Genomic DNA, 22,913 nt, shown 5'->3' on the forward strand with positions numbered 1-22,913 from the left:
GAGGACAGTATTCACATACACGTTGTAAATAAAAATGTTAGACTAAATGATAAAAAATATAGTGTAAGTGACAGGATGCATGTTTTAAAACTTTTTGGAGTCAGCAAAACCCTTTAAGAATTAAATCAAAAGACCTTCCCAGAAAAATTGATACACACATAATTTTGAATACAATTTCACATTGAACTCTACAGATTGAGTCTGAATCATGTAGGTGTTCACGGACCTAAGATTAAGGTCTTCTGCATTAATTAGGTCTGCTCTGTCAAATATGATAGCCAATAATCACATGTGGTTATTTAATTAAAATTAAACAAAATTGAAGTTCCTCAGTCTCACTGTCCACATTCTCAATGCTCAATAACCACATGTAGCTAATGGCCACCATGGACAATAGCCAATAGGACAAAGCAGATATAGAACATTTCCTTTCTCTCAGTAGGTGCTTTTGGACAGCACTGGGTTAGGTGTTTCTAAAATACTCTATATAAGAATCTTATCATTGTGTGTATTTATGTACAAGTATTTGTGTAGAGCTGTATAATTTGACAACCCAGAACATATATGTTGTAAGAAAAGTCAAGCTCTGTTTGACACAATACAGATCTGTTCCCGAAATATAAATAGGACTCAACGTAAGGCAGCTAGCTAACCTCAGCTGGACCTTCAGGACTATTCTACAATGATTTTTATCTAAATTGCATTTTCCATTAGTAGTAGTTCTAAATCTTTTCCATTTTTTCTTTAAGTTCTTGTCTTCAGTGAAGTTGGAGACCTTACCTCCTATGTTCAGAAAATTGAGGCTATCAGTATAAATTCCTTCAACTTCCCTTATCTCTGTATAAAAATCTCATCGTGTTTTCTTTTATTGTAATGTACTACAGAAATAGCAAGGTGATCAAGAGAATGTAAAAGCCTTTGAATTTTAACGATATAATCAGGACCTAAGAGTAAATAGACAGTTATGAAGTGAGCTTATTCTTTGTTAGAAGTCTGGGATCCACTCTTACATGATTTGGTGCTTTAGATCTACTTTAGGACCATGGAATGTGTATTTTGAATTAATGTACAGGAATTACAGTACACCTCAGTGTATATGATGCCTGTCTCTCTCCGTCCTCGAACTTACAGCCATACTCATTATTATCAGTAGTAATAATGGGAGCTAACCTTTATTGCACTAATGTGTCAACCACCCATGTGCTTTACATCAGTTTCCTCAATTAACCCTCATAACAACTCCATCAGGTAAATATTATAATTAATCCATTTTATGTTGTAGAAACAGACTTTAACTTACCCAGGATTGGTTAATGGGACCAAGTGTACAGTATTTTTAAGTATATGCACATTGTTGTATAGTGGATGTCTAGGACCTTTTCATCTTGCATAACCAAAACTCTATACTCATTGAACAACTACTCCCCATTTTCCCCTCCTCCATCTCCTGACAACCACCGTTCTACTTATGCTTCTATGAGTGTCACCACTTTAAATACCTCATATAAATGGAGTCATGCAGTATTCATCCTTTTGTGATTGACTTAGTTCACTTACATGTCTTTCAGGTTCATCCATGTTGTACTGTATGACAGAATGTCCTTTTATAAGGCTGAATAATGTTTCACTGTATATCTGTACCACAACTTCTTTATCCGTTCATATGTCGATGGACACGTAGGCTGTTTGCACCTCTTGGCTATTGTGAATAAGGCTTTGTTGAACATGGAAGTGCAAATCTCTTCAAGATCCTGTTTTCAGTTCTCCTTGATATGTACTGCTGGATTATATGGTAGTTCTGTTTTTAATTTTTTGAGGACCCTCAATCCTGTTTTCTGCAATAGCTGTAGCAGTTTACATTCCAAAACAGTGTACAGATTTTTTTTTCTCCACACCCTTGTCAACACTTATCTCTTGTATTTTTGATGATAGTCATTCTAACAGATGTGAGGTAGTATCTCATTATACTTTGATTTGCATTTTCCTGGTGATTAGTGATATTCAACACCTTTTCATATACCTGTGGGCTATTTGTAAGTCTTCTTTAGAGAAATGTCTATTCAGGTCCTTTGCCCATTTTTTAATTGGGTTATTTGTTTTTGCTTTTGAGTTTTATGAGTCCCTTGGGTATTTTGGATATTAACCCTTTTGCAGATATACGGTTTGCAAATATTGTCTCCCATTCCATAGATCATTTTGTTGTCTTTTTTTTTTTTCTCCTTTGCTATGCAGAAACTTTGTAGTTTCATGTAGTCCTACTTATCTATTGTTGTTTTCGTTGCCTACACTTTGGTGTCATACTCAAGAAGTCATTTCCACCCTCAGAATGGGAGAAAATATTTGTAAATGAAGCAACTGACAAAGAATTAATCTCCAAAATATACAAGCCGCTCATGCAGTTCAATATCAAAAAAACAAACAGGGCTTCCCTGGTGGCGCAGTGGTTGAGAGTCCACCTGCCGATGCAGGGGACATGGGTTTGTGCCCCGGTCCGGGAAGATCCCACATGCCGCGGAGCGGCTAGGCCCGTGAGCTGTGGCCACTGAGCCTGCACGTCCAGAGCCTGTGCTCCTCAATGGGAGAGGCAACAACAGTGAGAGGCCCGCGTACCGCCAAAAAACCCCGAACAAACAAAAAACCAATCCAAAAATGGGCAGAAGATCTAAATAGACATTTCTCCAAAGAAGATATACAGATTGCCAACAAACACATGAAAGGATGCTCAACATCACAAATCTTTAGAGAAATGCAAATCAAAACTACAATGAGGTATCACCTCATACCAGTCAGAATGGCCATCATCAAAATCTACAAACAATAAATGCTGGAGAGGGTGTGGAGAAAAGGGACCCCTCTTACACTGTTGGTAGAAATGTAAATTGATACAGCCACTATGGAGAACAGTATGGAGGTTCCTTAAAAAGCTAAAAATAGAACTACCATATGACCCAGCAATCCCACTACTGGGCATATACCCTGAGAAAACCATAATTCAAAAAGAATCATGTACCACAATGTTCATTGCAGCACTATTTACAATATCCAGGACATGGAAGCAACCTGTGTCCATCATTGGATGAATGGATAAAGAAGATGTGGCACATATATACAATGGAATATTACTCAGCCATAAAAAGAAATGAAATTGAGTTATTTGTAGTGAGGTGGATGGACCTAGAGACTGTCGTACAGAGTGAAGTAAGTCAGAAAGAGAAAAACAAAGACCATATGCTAACATGTATATAGAATCTAAAAAAAAAAAAAAGGTTCTGAAGAACTTAGGGACAGGACAGGTATAAAGATGCAGGCATATTAAAAAAAAAAAGATGCAGACATAGAGAATGGACTTGAGGACACGGGGAGGGGGAAGGGTAAGCTGGGACAAAGTGAGAGAGTGACATGGACATATATACACTACCAAATGTAAAATAGATAGCTAGTGGGAAGTAGCTGCATAGCACAGGGAGATCAGCTCAGTGGTTTGTGACCACCTAGAGGGGTGGGATAGGGAGGATGGGAGGGAGACACAAGAGGGAGGAGATATGGTGTTATATGTAGACACAAGAGGGAGGAGATATGGTGTTATATGTATATGTATAGCTGATTCACTTTGTTATAAAGCAGAAACTAACACACCATTGTAAAGCAATTATACTCCAATAAAGATGTTAAAATAAATAAAATAAAAAATTTTTAAAAATCATCGCCAAGGCCAATATTAGGAAGTTTTTTTCCTATAGTTTCTTCCTAGGAGTTTTATAAGTTCAGGTCTTATATTTAAGTCTTTATTTTATTTTGAGTTGATTTTTTGTGTGTGGAATAAGGTAAGTGTCCAGTTTCATTCTTTTACATGTGAATATCCAGTTTACCCCATAATAGTATTTTTTAACGAATGGTTGTTGAAAAAACTGTCCTTTATTGCACTGTAGTCTTGGCATCTTTGTCAAAGGTCATTTGACCCTATGTGTTTGGATTTATTTCTGGGCTCTCTATTCTGTTCCTTGATCTATATACATCTCTCATTAAGCGAGTACATACTGTTTTGACTACTGTAGCTTTGTAGGATGTTTTGAAGTCAGGAAGTGGGAGGCCTCTAGCTTTGTTCTTCTTTCACAAGGTTGTTTTGGCTATTCACAGTCCTTTGTGTTTCCATATGAATTTTAATGTTTTTTTTTTTCTATTGCTGCAAAAAAAAAAAAGCCTCTATCAAAAGGAATTTGATAGAGATTGCATTGAATCTGTAGATTGCTTTGGGTAGTTTGGATAATTTAACATTTTACATCTTCCTATCCATGAACATATGCTGTCTTTCCAATTATATTTGTATCTTTCATCAGTGTTTTGTAGTTTTCGGTGTACAAGTCTTTTTGCCTCTTTGGTTAAGTTTATTCCTACATATTTTATTCTCTTTGATACTATTGTAAATAAAATTGTTTTAATTTCCTTTTCAGAAAGTTCATTGTTGGTGTATAGAAACACAACTGATTTTTGTATGTTATTTGTCCTGCAACTTTACTGAATTTGTTTATTAGTTCTAAGCATTTTTTTCTGTGTGTGTATACTCTATAGTATTCTACATACAAGATCATGTAATTGCAAACATAATTTTACTTCTTTTCTGATTTCAATGCCTTTTTTGTTTGTTTGTTTCTTGTTTGTTTGTTTCTTGCCTAATTTCTCTAGTTAGGGCTTCCAGCATTATGTTGAATATAAATGGCAAGAGTGGGCATCCTTACCTTGTTCCTCATCTTAGAGGAAAAGTTTTCAGTTTTTATCAGTTGTAAATATTAACTAAGAGCTTTTTATATATATTGCCTTCATTATGTTGAGACAGTTTCCTACTTTTTCTAGTTTGTTGAGTGTTTTTATCATGAAAGGATGTTGAATTCTGTCAAATGCTTTTTTCCATCTATTGAGATGATCCTGTGATTTATGTCTTTCATTCTGTTAATGTGGTGTATCATATTGATTGATTTTCATATGCTTAACCATTCTTGCATCCCAAGGATAAATTCCACTTGATTATGGTGTATGATCCTTGTAATGTGCTGTTGAATTTGGTTTGCTGGTATTTTGTTGAAGACTTTTGCATCTTTATACATTAGGGATATTAGTCTGTAATTTTCTTGTAGTGTCTGTCTCGCTTTGGTATCATGGTAATGCTGGCCTCATAAAATGAGTTTGGAAGTGTTCCTTCCTCTTCAGTATTTTAGAGGAGTTTGAGAAGAATTGGCACTAATTCTTTAAGTGTTTGATAGAATTCTCCTGTGAAGCCATTTGTTCCTGGGCTTTTCTTTGTTGGGAGGTTTTTCATTACTGATTCAGTCTCCTTATAGTTACAGATTTTCTATTTCTTCAGTGATTCAGGTTTGGAATATTGTATGTTTCTAAGAATGTATCCATTTCTTCTAGGTTATCCAGTTTGTTGGAGTAGAATTATTTATAGCAGCCCCTCATGATCCTTTGTATTTCTGTGTTATCAGTTATAATATCTCCCTTTTTCATTCCTGATTTTGAGTTTACCTTTTCAAAAAACAAACTCTGGGCTTCCCTGGTGGCGCAGTGGTTAAGAGTCCGCCTGCCGATGCAGGGGACACGGGTTCGTGCCCCCGTTCGGGAAGATCCCACATGCTGCGGAGCGGCTGGGCCCGTGAGCCATGGCCACTGAGCCTGTGCGTCCGGAGCCTGTGCTCCACAGCGGGAGAGGCCACAACAGTGAGAGACCCAAGTACCGCAAAAAAAAAGAAAAAAAAAAAAACACCAACTCTTATTTTTGTTGATTTTTTTTCTATATTTTTTCTATTCTCTATTTCATTTATTTCTGTCCCTATCTTGTTTGTTTGTTTCCTTCTGCTAAATTAGAGCTTGGTTTGCTCTTCTTTGGCTAGTTCTTTGAGTTACAAAGTTTGTTTATGGGAGATCTTTTTTTCTTTTAACATACTCATTTACCACTATAAACTTCCCTGGTTTTCCTGCATCCCACAGGTTTTGGTATCTTGTGTTTTCCTTTTGTTGAGACTTGTTTTGTGACTTAATATGCTGTGTTACTTCCTCGATTAAAGACCATCAGGATCTACTCACAACTTTCAAATTAAATATAAATCTTTGGCCTGGCATTAAGGCTCACCAACATGTGATCCATCTACCTTTACAGCTTTTTCTTACTTAGACTCTAGCACTATTTGGGCTATTTTGGTTTTTTAACTACCTATATGTACTTGCTGGAATTCTTTACCATTTCAGGAATCCTCTGTGATGACTACCCTTTATTTCTCCAGTTTTAAGGGGTTTTTTTCCTCCCTATTCTAAGCCCTTGATTTATATGGTCAACTTCACATATGTTAACCTGTATTATAATTGTTTGTACAGTTGTCTCATATTTTCTTCTAGACTAACAATTTCTTCAGGACAGGAATTTTTATTAATAATCTTTGTATTTCTTTTAGTATCTAGAATTTACATGATGCATAATAGGCATTCAATTTTTAAATGGTAAATATAATCAAAATTTTTCATCTTAGATCTTAAGACTTAGAAAGTGACTGAATAAAATGGTGCTTGCTCTACTTCTTTCTCTTATCTGTCACAGTCACATTTTGGAAGTCATCAGTTGGCATGCTTTTTATTTAAGAATTTTTCGGTGTTAAAAAAATTGGGGGTAAATAAATGCATTCATAATCTCATTGTTTTGTATATTCTCTTTCAAACCTTGTACTTGTATTTGAGTGTATGTACATGTATGTTTATAATTGCCAGATAGCAAATGCATAATGTTACATAGCACAGATATGCCAGATATTATAGAACAATTTTCATTTGCATGACATTTAGGTTGTTTCCATTACTTTACTTTATAGGTGATGCTGTAATAAAGTTTTCATAGCTTTTTGCCTGTTAAATTAGCTCCTTAAATTTTCAAGCATGGGTTTATTAGGTTTAAGGGTTGACTATGTATGTAACTGTTTTCATACCAGAGGAAGTGGCAAACTTTCCAGCTGTATAGATTAGTACTAATCCAGCACCGCCTCATCAGCAGTCTCAATGTGGTATTGAGACTATGTAACAATGCTGATCTAAGTCCATCCCCCAACATTCCCACTTTTAGTAGGAGTATAGTAAATTAATCTTTTATATTCGGGGCCTCATTAATTTACAAGATGAATTATTAGCCCAGGGGTAATTAAATAAGGGTGTTATATTCTTACTCTGAACTTAAGAGATTGATAATGGTTAAAAAGACTAGACCTAGTCTTTGCAATTTTCCAAATGCATCTGCTGGGGAGCCACTCTTAGAAATCAAAGAACTAACTTGATTAGGAAGTAGAAGGCCATTTTTTGGTGTAAGAGCAAAATACTCTCAGGAATTTAGAAATAAAGTTACCTTCTTGGAGTTTAATTTTTAAAATAAAATCAACATATAATCAGTGAGATTGATTAGGCATTGAAATCCTATGGAAATATATGATATCTGTCAGATCAAAAGCTTAGAGAACAGGCCTGAAAATATTATCCAGACTTGTTAAAATACAGAAGTGAGCTATAATCAAATAAATTACACTAATATATATAAAGAACAAATGTAAAGGAAATGTTTACTTTGGAAGCTAGAGTATGTTTACAGTGTTTTCAGAATTAAAACAGTAAAAACAAACCAAAACACTCCACCTATCTCGATATTCCAGTTTTTATGATAGATATCAATTAGATGATCAGAGTGTGATGTAGAGAGACAGTAGCAACTAAACCAATTTTATCTGGGTTGAGTATATCACCAAATTACTGCTTCGTTTTCACAGTTTCAGTAGTGGTGTGATGATAATGTGCAAAGCAGGTTGCAGGGACTTCTTTAAAGGGGAAATGATGTGTGAGGTGTTCTACAATTCCTTACGATGGAATGCTGTAAAAGTTCTTATCAATTATTTGTTGATTTGGGCTTTTCTTCTCTCATTCAACTTAAGGGAGACAGAAACCTCAGTCTTCTTATTTTTTCTTCAAAGCACCAGCAGCCAGCTGTTTGTTTGGCAGTAATGATATATTGCAAAGTCTAGAGCTGCCTATTTTAGCATATAGGTATATTATGAATTCATGACTGGTTTGTTCCCTAGATAGAACTTTGCTACTCAAAGTGTGGTTTGTGGATGAGTGGGCTGACAACATATGGGAACTGTGACATGCAGAATTTCAATCCTGTCTACCTCTTAGGCCAACTTTGTTAGTTCATATACTCCAAGAAGCACACACTAAGATGGAATTTGACGTTTAAGAGATTTGTTAGGGAAGACGCCAGAGGGAAAAAGGAGAGGTAGGTCTGACCTGTGTGAAGGAAAGAGGGAAAGGAGGGTTGTGTAGGAGCTCAGAGTACAGCACAGTTCTAAGCAAGTTTCTGGCAAGCCAGTGGGGAGTCCTCCAGCCAGTGTCCCATGTCAGTGAAGTTCCATCTCTCACAGGAATGAGTCTGCCTTGCTATTTCTGCTGCCTCCAATCATTTAATGAAATCAGTGTATGGAAAGCTTGGCTTCAGTGCAAGTGGGATTTCAGAGCACAGCGCCCAAGGCCTTCTTTGCATTATGGTCACAACAGCAAGAGATTTGATTGGCACAGTTCCCTGGCCGCCACACCTACTGAATCAGGTGCATTTCAACAAAATCTCTAGGTGATTATATGCACATTAAGCTTTGAAAAGCACTACCCTAGAATAATAATTTGACACTTTGAGAATCTTACCCAGAGTCAATAAAATTGTTTATAATCAGCATAGGATCTCCTCAAAAACTCAGCTCTTTCGGAGTGGTATTTTTTACAGTTCATTTGAACACAGTTGCTGTTCAAAGTGAGAACTAGAGCAGATAATTTGTTGTTAATTTGTAACAAATGTGTGAAGCAGATTTTGAGCCAAAGCAGAATTTCCAAGATACTTCGCCTCTTTGTTGAAAGGAGCTAGATATAATTTACTTCCTTTGGCCTTTTAGAGTTCAAAGTTCTTGTAGCAAAGAATTACGTATTTCTGCGTCTGTTGTCTTTTTACCATGTGGTAAGATGTAGATATGATTCTTGTGGTGACAGCTGGAAATAAACTGTTAGATCTTACTGAGTTTCCTCTGCTGACACAGCGCTTAGCATTTGAGGGGCTCTCTCTAGGACAGACTACACTATAAAGTTAGCTTTGCCACAAGGCATTGTCACCTAACATGGATTTTTCCATGAGTCCAAGGTATCCACACTCTTGTATATATATGATCAGGAGACCCACAGTCCCCATGTGATCATCCTCTGAACCATTGATTCCCAGGCTTCAGTGTAGAGACTACTGCTTGGTAAAAATTACAGTTCCTCTGTCTACAATAAGGTCTTGAAATCAGTACTTCTAAAAAGCCTCCCAGGTGATGAAACTTAATTTGGAAGTCAGTGCTCTAAAGTAAAATATATACAGAGGATTGGGGTCTATCCCACAGAAACATCCTCAGATGAAGTGGTTATAACTGACTCAGCATTCCAAATGATGCTTGTTCCTTGTGTACTAGAGAGTATCTTTACATGAAAAATTAAAAATAATTTTGAAATCCCTAATTAAAGATGAAATACTTTTATTACACTCAATATTATTTATTGTTATTTCAGAATTCAATGTGATTTTTACATCATTATTTATTAATTAGCAGTGGGCCTATTAACACCAAGGCCCACAGGACTGAATATCTGGCTATAATTATAGTTGGACTACTCTCAATCTTGGGCAGAGAAAGTTCTCCTAAAGACAGACAGCCACAGGTGTTCCCTAAAATAGAATTTACCTAGAAACTGAGTTAAAGGTGTAACTCTAGTTGTAAGTACCTCGGGTCCATTATTCATTCTTTTATTTCTTTGTTCAGCAAACACTTATCAAATACAGTCTATGTTTCAGGCACTGTATAATCGATACCAGAGACCTGAAAATAAGTAAGACTTAGTCCTTGACCTTGAGGAATTCACTAGACTACCCTAGTGGCAGAGATATACATGAAAACAATTAATTACAATAGAGATATTTGTATTGTTGAGCATGGAGAGATGGAGTAGGTCAAGCCCCACAAGCAGCCGTGGGGCGAGTGGGCGGGGGGAACAGAGTGAGGGACAGCTGGCAAACACAAAGAATAGCACAGGTGCATCGCATGAGACACCAGTTACTGCTGCCTTTGTCCACAAGCCCTGTCAGGAATATCTAAATTCTGAGCAGATTACCTGAGCTATCTAAAACTTAACTCATTATCCATCCCTCTCAGAAAACAAAAATCCTGCTTCTCTACATGTATTTCTAGATTTGTGACTGGTACCCCCATTCATACAGTCGTTCCAGCCAGAAACCTGGGAGTCTTCCTCATCTCCTTCTTTACTCTCTGTGGCCAGCCATTAATCAGGAACTGTCAGTTTCATCTCTGTAGACTCTTCTCTGTTCCTCTCTTCTAAGCACTGCTAACACTGCTGCTTCAGAAAAGCTCTCAAACTTGGACATCTGCAGTATTCTCCTAACTGGTCGGTCTCCTCATCTTTAGACTTGGCCTCTTTCCAATCCATTCTCCCCATATCAGTTTAAAACAGGAGAAATCCTTCTTCCTATAGGGCAAGATCTAAACTCCTTAGAGTTAGGTATAGGTTGAGAGTGCAAATGCTTGAGCCTAACTGCTTGGATTCAAATCCTGACTCCACCACTTACTAGCTATCTGAAGGGCAAGTCACTTAGCCTTTCAGTGACTAAGTTTCCTCAACTGTAAAATAAGAGTAGAAATTGACTCTGTCGTGGGATTACTGTAAGGGTTAATTGAATTAATACTGTACATGTAAAGTGCTTAACAATGCCTGGCACAAAGTAAACACAGTGATGGTGGGTACTCATGGTAGGATAATAATACACAGTATTTGTGTCAAATAAATAAAGATGACCAGGACTCACCTTGTCTTCCAGAGACTGACAGTCTGAAGGTAAACAGATTACTTCTTAGGATCAATGCTGTTATAAATTTGAACACAATCCTAAATGATTATGGAATCAGGAGAAAATTGTAGAATCTTGTGATCTAAAAATGTTTTTTCTATTAAATTTTTTAATTTTATGGATGTATAGCAACTCAAGTTCCCAAATTCAACTTAGTACCTCTCAAACCACAAGTTCCTCATACATGAAATCTGTAGATTCATGATTTTGCTCCTGTATACCCTTACAGTGACAATAAGCAATTTGGTTCTAGTATGTGTGAACATTTAGGTCCCTTCTCTGAGGAATAATTTGAAAAAAGAGAAACTGGCATTGAACAAACAAAAGGGAAGAGACATGAGCCACAGAAGAATAGTAGAGAGTTTGCAGTAAAGTCGCAGGAAAGAAGACAATGGTAGAGTACCCAGTGGTTTTGAAGGATGTGGGCTACTGAGGTGTAAGAGTTGCTGATGGAGGTGGTATGGGGGAGGCTGCAGGACACGGCAGAATGCATATAAATTTAGTATGACTTATAAGTACATATGAATTCAAAACAGCACTGAACATAGTTTAAACAAGAAACACAGTTGAGGAACTGCCTTTTGGGGTTGGAGGCAGAAAAATGTAGTGTTTGAATTTAGGCTCAAATTAGTAAGTTTAGGCCATTTACTAACACTGTGACTTGGGGAAATTATTTAACTTTTCTAAGTCTCAATTCTCATCTGGAAGATGGAGGTTGTAATAGTACTAATCAAATAAGGTAGTTAGGATTAATTGAGAAAGTGCCCTAAAACACTTTGCTGGTAATTTACAAATAGCAAACACCTAGTAAGGTTAGTTCTTGCTATTAGTGGTGATTATTAATATAGTGTTTGCTTTCTTCAGTTAAGAAAAATGAATTTACAGATACCTCAGTCAAATTTGGGAAGAAGAATATAGTACAGTGCTTGTTATTTCCTAGATGGCAGGTAATGTTACTAACATTTATTTAGAATATGCTGCCTTTTGTTTTCCTATTCTAGGGAATGTAAAATATTATTACAGAGTTTCATAAATATATCACTTACCTCTTTCCCCATCCTATTTTTCACATGCAGGTTTAAGTTCCTGCAGAACTTAACCTATAACTGAAAAATATATCCTGCAACTAAAGAGCTATAGAATTCCAGAACTCCTTGATTTTATTACCTAATTTAATGATTATAATAATGGGTAACACACCAGTCTTACTAATAGTGCTTCTAAAGTGCTTAAATATTTTTGATATTCTCCCTATTGTCATGTGTACCCTGTTTTATTCTTTCCAGGTATTTAATAATTTTAGGTAACTAAGATAAACAGTTTGATTTAGCATACTTTATTATGAGTGATGTATTACAGGACATCCCTTATGGGACACGTTCCCTCTCCAGCTCACTTAGGTGACTGCTGCATCCCCATGCTCCCATAAATCCTATACATTCTCTCTCTCTCTTTATCCTTTTAACTTATCTGTACCTTCAAACAAATTTCAAGCACTTAGGCCTTGATGGTAAGAATGGTGTCATGCAAAGTCAAGCAGGAAAAAACTCAGTAGATACTCAGCTAATTTTTGTTAAGTGAGTGAATGAATGCTGCCCTCTTACATCATTTATCCAGTTCTTAGGCCATGGTCAGCAGTGTACCAGTAACTGATTCAATTAATTATTCAATTAAGAAGGCCTTTAGAAATAGGTAAAGTAAAATAAAGATAAGAAATAAAATTTAACAGTAGAATTAATAGTAACCTAATTCGAAAACTGCTGTCTGTGAAATAGCTGTCTTTCTTTCCAAAGAAGGTCTCCTGCCCTTCCTCAGATGCCAAATGCCTTACGCTAGTTACCTTGTTGCTGACTACTCAGTAGCCTGCATAAGGTGACAGGTCCAGCCTTCCACCCTAGAAGACTGAAGAGGACTCCTGACACACTGGCTATAGTTTGAGGCCCTGAATTCAGAGCTGTATACCTTACATACTTCAACTCTTAAGGATACTATAGGTGATGTTAGGAAAAGTAATAGGGTAGACAAGAAAAATGTTTAGCATGTATGTCTAGTAATTGAGCATTCATCTCTTTGTTTGTAAGAACTTGAATTATGATACATTATTATATAATCAAATGATAGATATAAATCAACATCAAAAATTGCCACCTGGGCCACCCAGCACATGCTGTGTTAACCCAATATGAGACCTGTCTTCTTCACACGTGACAAATAATCAGAAACAGGAAAGAGTTTGCAGGTGTAACAGGAAGCAGCTTAAAAGATTGTCCTGGCATCACCTGTAGCCTCAATATATACCATTTGCCTCCCAGCGTGATGACTTTCAGCCATAGGTCACAAATGGGCCTTAGAACCTTAACCCAGTGTGTTGCAGCCTTCCCCCTCCAAGTACCCCTAGATTTGCTGCCATTGGCCGGTATCCAAGAAGAAGGCTTGAACAGCTGTCCTGAGAAGTGGGTTTTCCCAATTCAGGCTGGCAAATGGGGAGTTTGAGCTGCTTTGTTATACTCCCTGCCTCTGGTAAATGGTAATAAAGTATTCTGCTCTCTGGTACTGTGTATTTTCTTTTTTGGAATTATGTAAATATCTTTAGGATCCTTTTAATGCAGGAGGTGAGAAATCATCCTTCTAAAGAGAGTTGATTTCAGCTTTTTTTTTTTCTTTTTCTTTTTGATTTCAGCTGTTTTTTTCTTTTTCTTTTTGTCTCTCCCAGACAGTAAGGATTGTATCCTGGAGCCGCTTTCCCTGCCAGAAAGTCCAGGTGGCACCACCAGTTTAGAAGGTTCTCCATCTGTGCCTTGTATTTTCTGTGAAGAACATTTTCTTATAGATGAACAAGACAAACTTCTGAAGCACATGATCATTGAACATAAGACTGTCATAGCTGATGTTAAGTTGGTTGCTGATTTCCAAAGGTAAATTTTGTTTTTATCCATAAAAGAATTGTTTATTATTTCTTAAAGGTATAACATATATAAAATTATTCCTATAGAAATATGAAAATTCATATTATCAGGTTTCACCTTAGTCTTTTTTAAACTTTGTACTTATTTGCCTTCTTGAGTGTGTAAGTTATGTTTGAAAATGTCACATACCTTTGCATGTCCTACAAATTCTGGAAGCAGACCAACTTTCCAAAGAGTCAATAATATTCCCTTTACCACATTCCATGAAATTTTGGACATTGTTGATCTCTATCAGATTGATGTTCTTTTCATGTTTCAGGACATATGCATTCTCCAACTAAGTGAGTTCTTCCAGAAAGGTGAGAATAGACTTGGTAAAAGGCCACCCAAAGGGCAGTTTTGGGGGAAAGAGATACTTGGAGCCTTTTAAGCCAAAAGCTTATCATCCAAACAACTGTCAGCTTAAAAGCTGTTATATGGTTGAAAACCAGGAAAATATTGAGTCTTTCAACAAGCCAGAGGGCCATAAGAGTAGACAGCAATTAAGGTCAGTGGCTGAGGTACTTAGAGGAAGAGGATGAAGAGTAGATAGAGGTGAGTAGTTGAGGAACTGCCAACATTAGGCATGTGTGAAATGTAGGAACCTGACCTATACAGCCAGGCCCCCAAAGTGAGCTAATTATAGTCACTAATTCTAGAATAATTCTTGGTAGTGATTGTCTAAGAGAAATGCCTTCTCTTACGCAGGTATAGTGGAGTAGTTATGTACAGGTCATTATTAGTTGAAATTTGGAATCATTTTCCATATAAACAATATCAGTATAGTTAACTGGCTTTGTATAGTTACTGAAAGCACATATTTTGGTGTATCTGGTAGGGTCCCATTTTGAGATGTTCTGCATTGATTTCCCTACAAAACGTTAGAGTAGCCCAGATATTATAAAATCCCTGCATCTAAACTCTGTATCTCCCAGACCACATTATTCTTAGCAAGCAACTTGTTTCTTAGAATGGGTTTTGCAAGCAGCAACCTGTATTATTAAGAGTGGACTGTGAAACCTGGAAGGCCTAGGATTGAATGCAGACTCGGTGACTTTCTTATTACCACATGGCTTCCAGCAAGCTACTTACCACTCTAAGCATCAGTTTTCTCATCTATAGAACGGGGGTAACACCAGCCCTCATAATATTATTGAGCATTATATAAAACAGGGCATGTAGAGCACCAGTGTCTGAGATATGTTTTATACACAATAAATGGTAGCCAAATTTTTAATTATATTTTGATTCCAAAAGATATCTTTGAAGTCTTAGCTTCCTGCAACTGTAGCTTAAGATTTCAATAGGCATTTATGCTGGTCTGAAGACCTAATTATCGTTTGTAAAATTTGTTGAGAAATTTTCATTTAAGTTTCTAAGTACTCTAAACGTCTAGAATGGCAGTTTGTTTTTAAGGGCAAATAGCCACAGTGCTCAAAGGGGTAATATTAGTTATTCCCTAGCCCTTCTTGTCCTTCTCAGATGCATAGCACCAATAATGAATGTCTGCTGTGTGCCTTCTCTGTTATGGCCCCTTATATGCACTCAGCATTGCTACTTGTGAGTAGACTTTGGGGCTGTATGGTTAGGGGGCAGAGACAGTAGGGGAGGAGAGTTATATGAACGATACGTGCCACCAACTACTGGAATAAACTAATTCTTACATGCTTTCAGACCGTTCTCATCCTCGTTCTTCTCATCCTCGTTCGTTATTCTTTATTTTCAATTAAAATTTATACGTGTGTATATATGTATATACACATGTGTGTGTTTGGGGAGTATTCTGGGAGTTTTCTCTTATATGATACCTAGTTATAGGTGGTCAGATCTGTCGATTTTGTTTTAGACACTTCTTAGGCTAGAGAGCTTTGAATTCTTTTCTTCAAATAACCATTGACAGGACTATCAAATGAGTTATTCTTTTATAAATTTTGTATCACTTGGCCTTTCTTTGATGTAAAACTTTTTTTTTTTTTTTTTACTCTTTTTTACCACATAAATGCAAATTCTCCCTCAGGAATTGCAGGAAAATATGATGATCAACCAGTGATAATTGAGTAATGTTAAGATTTTCTTTCTCTTCTAAAATCTGTGAGAAATGTCTGAATCAGTTCGTATTTTATCCTTTGTACTTATGTATGATGGCTAAGTGGCTATATTTGTACTAATCAATCTCTCTTTTATCATTGTTGTCAATCTCATCTGTATGTGGGCAGGAAAATCAAATTACTTACTAGGTCTCAGGGCTTAGGAGTTAATAATTAAATATTGAGATCAATCACACTATAAATGCAGTTATGTAATAAAATGGATGCTTTAATTAAAAAGAAAACAATGCATGGCTGATATAAGTGCTTTCTAAATAAAGTGTGTAGTTAACATGTACTTTAAATTTGGAAACCTAGACTGTCCTTGTCAACCCTCCTCCTGATTAAATAAAAGTTTCACCCTCAGGAAGTAAAAATGTGATTAATTCACACTGACCAGGAATGGATATGACTAAACTTTGTTGTTTTTAAATACCATTTAATATATTAACAATGTTGTGATTAACAATGTTGTGTTAGTTTCCAGTGTACAGCAGAGAGATTCAGTTATACAAGTATCTGTTCTTTTTCAAATTCTTTTCCCATTTAGGTTCCACAAGGACCTACTGTATATAGCACAGGGAACTCTGCTCAATATTATGTAACAACCTATGTGACTTTTCCTTAGCAGTTATTGAGGGGAGGGAGGGATAGTGAGAGGTTCAGTTGGCATGAGTTAATTCACTCAGAACTACTTAATAGGTTGAATAATTCTTATATATATATAAAACTTCTCAGAGAGGAGTTGTTGCTTCCGAGTACAATAAGTAATAAAGACGATAAATAATAGATAACAGATGGACTTACCTTGTCCTTTGTAAGAAATAAGCTCTAAAGTTTCCGTTTAAATATATTTAACATTTTCTTCATTGGAGCAAAGTAACAGTAAAATTTTCTGAGAGCAAATAAAACAAAAACAAAAGTAAAAGTCTCTCCTTTGAGCCATTTATTAACATAGTTATTTATACTGAGCTACTTGCTAGCTTTATTCAGTAGATAAAATTTTTCCAGAAGAAAAATGTTAACTCCTTAATTCTTGCCCCTTTCTATATTAGAGTCCACTCATTCAGTGCTACTTAATTAACAATTGTATCTCAAATCTTTATGCTTCTGTCAATAAGCACACCAGTTACAATGGGGAGCTGGGCAGGCAAGATGATATTACTACAAGGATTTCTTGTGAGATGTGATTAAAGTTCTTTTAAAAGAAAGTATTTGCTGATGACCTAATAATTACTTTTATGGCTTTTTAATAAAATATGATATGCTGTGATAACTGTCCTCCAAATAAAGGGTTCATACCACATATTATTTCTTGGCTTCCTTTATATATTGAGTGGTTGCTTTAAACAAACTAAAAGAAGTAGGAAAAAATGACGAAGTACTAAATGATTTCTTAACATGGAACAATAAATTTTAGTGGGTGGGAAAACGTGCCACCAGTGCATGTATTGAACATCTGCTATCTTTAAGACATCTCTCAATTGAATACAGTTTATCTGAATGCTTTTACCAACCACAGGGAAATGGATATATTGATACCTCTTAATTTTAATTATAAACTAAAAAAGTACTATTATGTGATAACTAGGATACATCTTAAATTTAGACTTAGGTCAAAAGTTTGTTGCAGTTCAGATCTATTTATATAGTATACCACAATAAGATATGATACATAATTGTATATATTTAAGTTATATGGTAGTTTATGGTTGTACTTTGCTTTTGTAACATGATTCTTTTTCCATTTGATGTTATTGTCACCCAGCGTTTGGTCAGGAGGAGACCACTCAGATGACACCTTTTTGCCTATTGGACTGGCCTATTACCTGCTTTATCCTTCTTCCCCCAGAAGCTACCTAACAGCATCTCAGAGATGCTCTAAGAGATGGTATCTGAAAAACATCCTTTCCAGAATTCATGACCACTTGTTCATGGAGCAATAAAATAGCTTTTAACCAATGTAAAGACTACCAGACATGAGCATATAACAGTATCTTCTGTCTCTTCATCCCATTGGACGCCTTAACTATTTGAAGAGGGTAACTGAGGTTCTGTCAGACAGAATCTCCCCATGATTTTAAGTCAGCCGATGTTAGTAATCATTTCCCTTGTGCCTACCACACTGAGGTAAACTGTATTACAAAACAAATACGTGATGGGAACCTTCTCTTCAAAGATCAAGGAGAATAGGACCCAACATGCAAGTCCTTAGAGACTAAGAGCCATTGACTTTTAGAATCAGGACATCAGAGGAATCAGTGCCTCTGTAGGCACTGTACCTTTTGCCTAGTCAAGCAGTTCCAATTCAACAGCCCCAAACAGCTGGTGTCAACTTTCAATACTTGGGCAGGGAGTTAGGAGCAGTTCAGACCAAGAGCTGCTTTTAGGTAGTATGCTTTTCAGAAAGGGAAGACCTTCCCTCTCCCTTCAGACTTCATGTCTATACTTCAGTTTTGCCATGTCAAAAAGCATTCTCCTTGGTCTCTAAGGAAGAAAATTCTTCAGGTATCCATTACAACTGTAATTCTAGAGGCTTTCTCCTGTTTCTGCCTTTTTCTGAAATTCTTGTGTAGATTGGTCCTCACGTGACACGAGAGGCATTGTGTTGTAGAAGACTTGAGTTTGGATTTGGAGACAACAGATCCCAATTCTAACATTCTAATTATGTGACCTTGGGCAGGTAGGGTCTCAGTAATGGTAGCTGCTAATAATTGATATCCTTCTGATCCCCATCATCATCATCACTCTACTCTTCCCCGCCTCAGCCACTTGTGTGTGCCCTCTGACACTACTCATATAACTATTTTAACTTGCTCATTAAATGTTTGATGAAACATTATCATTGTTGTTTTTGTTGTTGTTTTAGATACCAATATTTCTCTGGAATAAACAAATTCTTTACTACTTTAATCTTATCTAAATATGTTACTTTTTCTTATAATAATAACTTTCATTTATTAAACACCCAGCATGGTGGACACTGTTTTACATGTGTTATTCTGTTTAATTATCAACAATCCATTTTGCAAATGAGTAAGCTGAGTGTCAGAAAGGTTAAAAAATCTTTTAATTCAGGTTCATATCTCTGAATGCAAAGTCCCTACTTCTCTCTTCCCTGTTGCCTGCAGGGCTGGTGGAGTCAGTTAATAAAACGTCAACCACAAGGGTTGGACCATCGTCTTAATTTAAAAAGCACAACTACTTCTAGCTCAAGATCTGTGCAGATAAGAGACTCTTATTGTGTTGACTCTGTTAAAGAATTAGTCAATGACAATTCAAAGGACAGTCAGGTCACTAGTATCTGCTCTTACCTGGTCATCTGCTTCATGTAATTATCACTGCCTTTTAACGAACTGTAGGCTCATAGTGGAAATAATATAAAGGGCTGACAACAACTATTCTGTTTTCTCCAGAGGGTGGCACCCACACAGCCTTCAGTGGAGTAGTAATCAAGAGTGATGAACCTCTCCTTGGTGTATTCTAGTGGGAGCCATGAGGAAACTCCAGATAAAACTTGACTCCCTTTTCTTTTTCCCCTGGAGGGGAAGGAAAAGCAACTAGTGGGGAATGGAAAAGAGGAGAATAAGAGTAACTGTGTAAGATAACTGGGGAGTGGAGGGTGCTGAAGCTGGCCAGGATGGCAAAGGGAATAACGTGTCAGCCTTTTGTAGGTGCTTTTCCTGTTTTTGTGTACTCTGATGGACCTGAAATGCCTTCTGCTCTGATACTTCTAATGTGGGAGCCAGGGAGCTAGACATAGGGTCATGGTTCATCATTTATAGTATTTATGGTTTGAGGCTGAGCTGGAGCCTCAGATACATCATTTTCAGATCTCTTAAAATAAGGTCTAGCACTGTTTTATAAGGAAAGAGTTCTACCCCTTCTTACCCATCCAGGTTGCCAGCATGGTTATACATGAGAAGGAAGAGCTAAAGCATGTGGTTCTATTGTTATACATTATTCTTTTACTTCTTTATTTTTATAAATTTACTTATTTTTATTTATTTTTGGTTGCATTGGGTCTGCTGCTGCACATGGGCTTTCTCTAGTTGTGGCGAGTGGGGGCTACTCTTGGTTGCGGTGCGTGGGCTTCTCATTGCGGTGGCTTCTCTTTTTGTGGAGCATGGGCTCTAGGTGCGCGGGCTTCAGTAGTTGTCGCACGTGGGCTCAGTAGTTATGGCGCACAGGCTTAGTTGCTCCATGGCATGTGGGGTCTTCCCAGACCAGGGCTCGAACCCGTGTGCCCTGCATTGGCAGGCGGATTCTTTACCACTGCACCACCAGGGAAGCCCATCTTTTACTTCTTTTACTTATATATTCTATATTCAGTGTTGTCATCCATTTATGTTTTATATTAGTTCATGTCACGTTTCTCTCTTTCTCTCAGACCTCTCTCCCGGCACATTTTTTTTTCCTAATGTATAATGAATGCCCTTTCTATAGAGCACCATGGGTTGGGAAAATAAGAAAAAGAGAGATTCAAAAGGAGTCAAAATATTGGGAGCTGGAGAACTACTTAGAGAACCTTACAGGAATCTTCAAATGCTCTTCTACCTCTTTAAAACATTTAGTGTGGACCTGCTATGTGCAGGACACAGGTGCTATATCAAGCCATTTAAATATACTCTTTCTGTGTGCTTTGTTTAACTAAGTTCCATCTCTTGTGCAGGTTTTGATCCTTTGTTGTAAGTTTCCTTCTTTATCCATCAACATGTAGCCTGATAAATTGTCAGCTGTAGAGTCAACCTTTCCATTTCCTTTTTCCCCCTTGAAGCAGATCACATTCTCTTCTTCTTCTTCTTCTTTGATAAATGAGATTGTAATTGTCAATATAAATCTTGTTAGATAAATGGAAAGATGAACAGCTTGTTGAATCCTGTCATCTTACTCCCTCTTTCATCAAATAATGCAGGTCTGGGTGTTATGCTTTGCTCTTACTTTTAGCCAATGTCCTTCTTCTAACTCAGCTCATTAGATACAGGAATTGCAAGCTTGGCTGTTTTTCTAAAAGCTAAATTTCAGACGCAGTGTGGATGTATGGAATTGTTCTATCTTGTTATATAGATATTGAATTTAGACTGACTTCTCATTGCATTATCATGATCTGTTCTTTTGATGTATAAGATAACCACCTAACTTTCAATTTATTGGAAAATGTGTGATAAAGCCTATTTAATCATTGTTGCATTTTAAATTCATATAAACTTAGATGTGATTTCAAGAAAACTTCATTATCACATAAAAATAATACATTTTAATTTTTCCATATGTCTCTTTATTGAATTTAGGGATGGTAAAATTTAATCATTTTCATGCCTTTACAGGGTAATGTCATTTCATTAAATATTTATTTCATATTTCTACAATGCTCTGCAGCCTTTCTATGTACAAATTTTCTAGCTAGCAGTTTTTAGTCAACATTTGATTTATTGCTTTAGGGTAATTAAATGTTCTTATAAAATCCTACCATTCTAAAGTAAGTAGTGTATTGAGTCTTCTCACCATTCTTTCTTTTTGATTGTTCTAAGGTACATTTCATATTGGAGGAAAAGGTTCACTGAACAGCCCATTACAGATTTTTGTAGTGTGATAAGAATCAATTCCACAGCTCCATTTGGTAAGTGTACATCTTGACTACCATCTTTTCCCTGCAATCCAAAAATTCAAAGGAATAATCTTTCTTAAATTATAATTCTCTAAAATAATAGCTAAAATTAAATTGCTCTGTTCATGTTGTATAACTTCAGTAAAGCTAAAACAGAACTATATACCAGAAGAGAGATCGTCATAGACATAGATAGATATATTTCTCTTAAGAAAGATAAATTTTTTTTGAAAAAGTGATAAATATCATTTCTTATTTATTTTCCTGATCTCTCAACAGAAGAACAAGACAATTATTTTTTGCTGTGTGATGTTTTACCAGAAGATAGAATACTTAGAGAAGAACTTCAGAAGCAGAGACTGGTAAGAGTTATTTTAAAGAATGAGCAGTGTGTTGGAAACACATACAAAATCATTTTTGTTATTGCCCTTTTTTGTTTGTTTTTATTCTGGAAACTTTCAAACATACACAAAAGAGGAGATAATACATAAAGATCTTAAAACAGGAAAGGTAGACACTTGATTGAAGATTAAAGCATTTCATGTTAAAAATGCAGAGAGAATTTTTGGCTTTGTTTTGCTTCCTGGATTATCTCTAAAATAACAACAGAGCTTACACATTTTAGTGTAATTTTAGCTGCCTGACACATGCTAGGGTTCAGCAATCGTGGAAGAATGCCCTCAGCTAAAATTGAGTTGAATTGATTAACTTTTTTTCTCCCCCTGGAATGTGCTATGCACTAGCACTTCTTTTGTTCCCCTTTATGAATTAAGCATATAGTTTGATCATAATAGTCTTTCTCATTTTCAGCCTTAACGATAAGGAAGCTGATTTGAAAATCTCAGCATCTTTAGTCTTTTAAAAAGATAACAGCATATACAGGTGTGAAAATTTTCATTTTCAGAAGTTGAACAGAAATTGGTTAATTTTTTGAAGTTAGTAATTTTATTTAAAAGTATCCAGTTTTCCATTATTTGTCACTAAATCTCAACTATTACTTGAAAATGACTTGCTCTTCCTTTAGTGGTTACTTATAAGTGTTCCCTGTATTTGGACTTGGCTAGATATGTTGTGAAAGAAAACTATGATTTCAGTGTTTCTGCTAAATCCTCAAGAGATCTAGGAGGAAAATAAATCCTGTCTACCAAAGTCATAAGATTTGAGAAAGTCCCCTGAAGCACATTATATTATGTAAACATGAGATGATGTTGTTGGATACTGATTTATATAAGAAAAAGTATGCTTTTCCTATAGCAACAAACCCAGTGAAGAAACAGGACTTCCTGAGTTTCTCTTCTTTCCCT

The 22,913-nt window shown here is 36.3% G+C and overlaps 1 protein-coding gene across 1 annotated transcript in view; it reads left to right on the forward strand.

Moving 5' to 3' along the window:
• The window catches only part of ZNF277 (zinc finger protein 277), a 117,105-nt gene that overhangs the window by 48,513 nt on the left and 45,679 nt on the right, over nt 1–22,913 (forward strand). Inside the window, exons 2-4 of the mRNA XM_007469734.1 lie at nt 13,683–13,884; nt 21,533–21,621; nt 21,889–21,971. Coding sequence (XP_007469796.1) covers nt 13,683–13,884; nt 21,533–21,621; nt 21,889–21,971 — 374 coding nt within the window. The remainder of the gene's footprint in view (nt 1–13,682; nt 13,885–21,532; nt 21,622–21,888; nt 21,972–22,913) is intronic.

This window comes from Lipotes vexillifer, unplaced genomic scaffold (assembly GCF_000442215.2).
Source record: "Lipotes vexillifer unplaced genomic scaffold, Lipotes_vexillifer_v1.1 scaffold597, whole genome shotgun sequence".
NCBI classification, from domain to species: domain Eukaryota; kingdom Metazoa; phylum Chordata; class Mammalia; order Artiodactyla; family Lipotidae; genus Lipotes; species Lipotes vexillifer.